Source organism: Ammospiza nelsoni, chromosome 6 (assembly GCF_027579445.1).
Source record: "Ammospiza nelsoni isolate bAmmNel1 chromosome 6, bAmmNel1.pri, whole genome shotgun sequence".
In the NCBI taxonomy this organism is placed as follows: domain Eukaryota; kingdom Metazoa; phylum Chordata; class Aves; order Passeriformes; family Passerellidae; genus Ammospiza; species Ammospiza nelsoni.
This window is the reverse complement of record NC_080638.1, coordinates 32,771,845-32,777,844: the sequence shown is the minus strand read 5'-3', so window position 1 is coordinate 32,777,844 and position 6,000 is coordinate 32,771,845. Positions and strand designations below refer to the sequence as shown.

General features: G+C 36.3%; 1 protein-coding gene across 1 annotated transcript in view; it reads right to left on the bottom strand.

Annotated features, from left to right (window-relative positions):
* Positions 1-1,411: 1,411 nt before the first annotated feature.
* FSIP1 (fibrous sheath interacting protein 1) overlaps positions 1,412-6,000 on the bottom strand; it is a 67,085-nt gene continuing 62,496 nt past the window's right edge. Inside the window, exons 11-12 of the mRNA XM_059474666.1 lie at positions 4,804-5,350; positions 1,412-1,921 (exon numbers count right to left, since the gene is read on the bottom strand). Coding sequence (XP_059330649.1) covers positions 1,899-1,921; positions 4,804-5,350 — 570 coding nt within the window. The 3' untranslated portion in view covers positions 1,412-1,898. The remainder of the gene's footprint in view (positions 1,922-4,803; positions 5,351-6,000) is intronic.

The window sequence follows — 6,000 nt, the reverse complement described above, 5'->3', positions numbered from 1 at the left end:
TAGCAGCAAGAGATTCAAGATAAGAAAATAAAAAAAGAAAATAAGGAATTATTTTGTATTTTTCTTAATGTTCTCTAGATATTATACATACAATCTTTAAACAGAATTTAGATTTCTTCGGAAACTGCCCAAGCACTTGAAACACTGTTTTTGAGAAGGTCTTTATAAAACACAAGTTCCATGTGAAAATAACTGGACTATGGAAAGATTAGAGCCAGCAGACAGTTCTGAATGAATATCACACAGGTACAGAAAATACTCTTAAAAACACTTGTCAGTATCGCTTTAATTATATTTATGCTAAAAAAATTATGACAGAGACTTAGTATTTTTATGGTAAGAAATACATGCAGGTGAGATTTGAAAAGTTCCATGAAATGTGCTTACAGCAATCCTATGCAGAATATCCACCATGCAAAGGTTTGTTATTGCTGTTGGAGAACAAGTAAAAATATCAAAAAGTAAAAAAAGAAATAGCAAAGGCTTGTTGCAAATATTATGTTCCATTCAGATTTTTAACTGAAAGCAAATTGATTACATACTGATCTCTGTTATATCCACACAATTACAGCTTCCCCAGAAGTGTGCATCCAATCCTACTGGCAAGTCTGTAAATTGGATTAAAATCTGGGCCAATATGTGCATTTATTTAAACATTCATATTAGATCAAGTAAACCCTATGCAATAACAGCCCATGTATAGTTAATGTACTATCCATACATTTTTTTGTGGTGAATGTTAAAGGACTATAGGTATAGGATCTGAGAAACAATTTGTCCTTTTAGGTCAAGAAGTCACACGAGAGCTTGTCAATGGGAAAATCTGTTGAGTCTTCTTTGCTAGAGTATCTCTCCCCACCCAAAAAACTTTTAAAAATTAACCATGTTTTTTTAATAATGTTTTCTTATACTGACATTGGAGCACATGAAATGGGAAACCGACCATCAGCTGAGTAAATAAGCCAAAAATCAGGAAAAAATACTAGTTAAAGACTAGACAATCAAAAACCTGTAATGAATCGTTAGTATTCTCTCAAACCCAAACCAGCTGCATTACCCTTCCCCCATCACTACACGGTTTCACAACCCAGTAGCTGCCGGGGCAAACTTCTGACTGCCTCCACTTTTACTGCCTCCAAGCCTTCACCAGGGGCTGCATCCTTCTTCATTTAACTGCATTTCTTAACTCGAAGACATGAATGTTTGCTGTGTGGTTAGCAGTTTTCCCAGACAAGAATCAGGCAGACCTGAGCAGACTAGTGCTGATCTTCTGATCCAGCAGAGCACTTGTGCAATTCCAGCCTTCAGGCAAACCAGGGGTCCAGCCAACAGACAGCCCCGGGGCAAAAAACTCAGTAATGGGATGCTTCACTGAGTCAGAACTCTGACTCAGACAGGCTACAAGCTCCAGCAAACTGCAGTGAGAGAACACAAGACATGATTTAGCTAACTTTATGAAAAAGCTAGACTCTGTGTGTGTGTGAAGAAAAATGAAATTATTATATACATTTCACACCCTCTCTAATAAAGCCCCATCAGTAAATACAAGTTTTGGTTGGCTTTTTGGTTTTGTTTTTATTTTTTAACAAACACATATATGTCTTATCACACACACAGCTACACAATATCTGTGTACATTTCTTTATAAGACAGAACACTCCCAGGAAATTTAATGAAATGCAAGAGTTTGTTTTGAAACCAAAATGCAACAATATATTACAATGACAATAATAATTATATCTAAAGAAAAAAATCAACTCATGGAACATTTTCAATTATAATAATTTATTCCCATCAGGTTGCTTGGTATGATACTGTATCAGTGCAATATCACTGACAGAGATTTAGCTACACTTTCAGAAAACAGTTGTGCAGAGAAGCGTATAGTCACTCTCCCCTCAAATTTCAATGTTCATATGATCTGAAAAAGAGAAAAGGAAAGGGTGCTGAGCTGCTGTAACAACAACATTATTTTCAAGAGCAAAATATAAAAATGGTTCATTCTACTTAAAACTTAATATATCCCTCAAAGTAGAGCTGGAAATAACAATTTACTGGCTCATGCAACTGTGAGAAATAACAGCCTTTTCATATCTGCACGTGGGCATGTCTAGATTCTGTTTACCTCAGTAAACATCATCTATGCTTACATACATACGAGCTGAGTATAGATTAGTGCTTCTTTCAAGAAGTAGGCATCACTTATCTTTGAAGGCACATGAGAGTTTCCTTCATATATATACATGTATATGCATTATGCTAATAATTACACTTTCCTGAAAATATATCTAATTTAATGTATTACAGTAAATCTATATCACAGACTACAGTACCTTAAGGAATGCAAAACTGAAATTGTGCTACACCAGTTTCACACTATTTTATTTGCTTAGCCAGCACAACAAAGAATTTAAACTGTATGTACAGTGGGCAAAAAAATCAAACTACTTACAGAAGATTATGCATACATATTTAAATGTCCTTTAGAATAAAGAAAATAACAAAATGCAACTATGCAAATATCTCTTACAAATTAAAATAACACCTGACACTTCTCATACCTTCATCTGCAGATGTATTTGCCTTAAACTGGATTGCACTGGGATCTCTCTTTCTCAATACAATTAGCACATTTAATCACGTCTGAACTAACAAGCAAATTGTCTACAGAATACGTTAAGCAAGTTTACAAATTCAATAAATAACACACCCTTTGGCCTATGTCCAGAACCAATTGCTTCAGACAGAACTGAGTCACCTTTGTAGGAAACAAATTAATTAGCTTAAGTAAAAAATGAAAAAAAAAAAACAGGGACTGAAAATTCAGAATACTTCTTCCCCTCTCAAAAAAAGAATTTGTATGCAAAAACATCATAAAACCAGGATGCTTATTAACCATACAGATTTGAACTCTACAGGATTAAACATTACTCATCATCTGTTTCAGTCTCTAGTGAAAACAGGTAATCGAAATACCCCATTACAGGGTATTTCAGAGTATGACACACATGATTTTGACTCAAAGATATTAAATTATTATGTGATAAATGTTAACACATTCACCTTGTAGACTTCTACAATGAGATGTCCCATATGGAAATCCACTTAATATTGAAAATCTCCTTCCTCTCTTGTGCAATAAAATTACCTCACAGTGACTATAGTTACCTGCTCACTTCACTACCCAATGGTCACAGTGCATGGTGCTTTCCTTGATTTAACACATTCCCTCTTAAAACGCACTCATAATGGGAGCTGGTAGCTGGGGCTGAGTCACACTTGGGTCTGGCCATGCTACCTCTCTTTGGACTAAAGGAGAATTTTAACTCAAGGGGAGGCAGCAAGTTACTGAGTTTTCCTCACTGTTGGCTGCCAAAGAGGCCTGGTGGTGCAGTGTGTAATCATGGCACTCCTGCATGAGACCAGGCTGCCCCTGCAGAGGTGATCTCTGTGGTGCTCCCCATGAGCACCGCTGCCACCCTGCTCTCCTCTGGGCAGAGCACTCTCTGCCCTTGCCTGCTCCTCTCATGCCTGCATCTACATGAAGAGCAAAGACAGCTTGTGAAGGTAGCTGATAAATAACCTGCCAGGAAAAAAAAGCCAAACCAAAACCACCCAACCTTTTCTACGGGTACTATTTCTATTTTCTTAATGTAGAAGCAGCACTTAAATCTCCTAAGGGGAAAGTAGCACAGGTAAGTACGGATATCAACTTTGTCCGGCAGTGTAAAATCAGCAATACCAAGACTCCTGCATTCTGACAGGCAGAATCACTTTGAAAAATATTAAAATTCCCATCATTGTAGAAAGATTAAGTACAAACAATCAAAGAAAGTGTTGTGATTACAATTATGAAATTAACATAGTAGAGGGATATTAGAATGTTCTTCTTAATTACTGATGTTTGTGAAAAAACAGTTTCTTTAAATCCAGAACAGATAACCAGTGTAACAAAGACCAATCAATAAACATAGCAAAATGTATTGATTTCTACTAGAATCACAAATTTCATACTGTCAAAACTTTTATGAAAAAAATAAAATGTTTATCTGCATAAAATCTGGCTTATTTGAACACTGGGCCTTCCAGGAAGAGAATTAGTCCTAGGTTAAAAATCTAAATATAGATTTAGATTACAATATCACTATGTAATTACATATGAGTAAAGAACATAGAAAAACAAGAGACATTTCCACAATTGTTTTATAATACCAGACAGAGAGTTGGTTATTTTTTGGTTTTTTTTTTTGCTGGTTAAAGTCTATTCTTTCTTTTCCCAAACTAAAAGTAATTGTTCAGTATTATTAATTTTGTTATCTTATGTGTGTAAATTTGAACTCCCTAAAAGCAGTTTATTATCTTTCATACAGCCAGGTCATGTTTGTTTCTATATGACCAAGTTTACCTTATTAAAAACTTTCATGAACCACTTGGATTTTCGTGTGGATTTTTGTACCAGCTACTGTGAGAATATTTGCTCTCCACAGAACAATGAACATGACTTTCTACTACGAAAAAGGTAATCCATATGTGTTTTCAACACTGTTTTCCAGCTGACAGAATTTATCAACATCAGTGATATATTTCATAAAAATCCTAGTCAATTATTTCAGGGTAAGAATTTTAATAAACATTCTGTTATTTTGTGCGTATTACTTTTGGCACAGTTTTATGTTTTCTAAAAGAACATTCTTGTCCCACCGTAATAATCAGTGTGTATTGGTGCATACCTTTGGTGAGAACCTGCTTAGGTTTTTTCATTATAATCAAAAGCCTATTCTAAAGGGTTGTTAAGAGTCTCACCTCCTTTGGTTTGCAGTGGTATGCTGAGAATGTCAGCCTCTGTGCATGGCTCATTGTTCCTGCTGATGCAATATAATGGTTCACCCAAGAAAGAAGGTTTCTTCAATCTTTTTGTGTTGAGTGCTCTTGACATAAAGTAACCTTCAGTAATACTCTTATCTTCCATCTTCTGTAAACCTTCTAGGTCATCAGGTTCCTCTGTTTGGGCCAGTGAATCCTTTGATAAGTGACTACCAGCCAATGCTTTGCTGGTATAGTAGCCAGGGATTTTGCTCTCTGCATTAACACATAAGCTTTTGTCTTCGAGTCCAGCCTTTTCCTGAGCCATTAACATCCCTACAATATGGTCTTCAACTAACATTTTGGAAAGACTAGATGTGGAGTGAAGAGTGGAGTCTTGACTTGTGTAACAAGGGGGACTTAATCCAAAAGAAAGAGATTCCTGAGACTGTGGCATGGTAACGTTACTTATTGTTCTCTGAGGCTGCATACATTCTTCCAGAAGGGTCTTAAGCTGCTCTTCAGAGAGGCTCATTTGTTCTTCAGTCTGAAAAAAAAAAGGCGAGAATTTCTTCTGTCAAAATATAATTAATGAAAAGCAGTGCCATAAAACAGCTTGAGAGATACACTGGCAGAATCCTTAAACAAATATCAATGTCTTTCAATTCAAACTGAATTAAATATACATTTCCATAATCACAAAATTTATGCAGCATCCTCAGTAGGTTCTAGATAGATTCTGTGATGAAAGTTAGGAAAGAAGCCTGATGTCCACAAGGCACTGAGAGGCCTTTGATTTTGCATAGTCTTCCATGAGATCTGACTGGTTTTTAATTACCAGAGCATGCACTTTTTCATATTTATTGGTTTGCTATAAATACCTACAGACACACACACACAGACACTCTAAGATTTTAGTTTTTGAAAGCAAAATAGCACATTCCTAAAGCACTGTTGGGGCAATGCAGCTGGGGTTAGAAATGGTTTTGGACAGCACCAGCCCACAAAGACTGTCACACGCTGACTGAAATATTCCCAGCCTCTCATGCTGGAAATGCCACATAGTCTCTCTCTCAACCATGTGACACAAAGCACATCACTTACCTACCATGGCAAGCACGACCCACGGCAAGTGACAGAAGAAAGCTCTGTCTTCTGTAGGACAGTTTTAGTGCTTCCTTCAAGCTGCCACTGCTT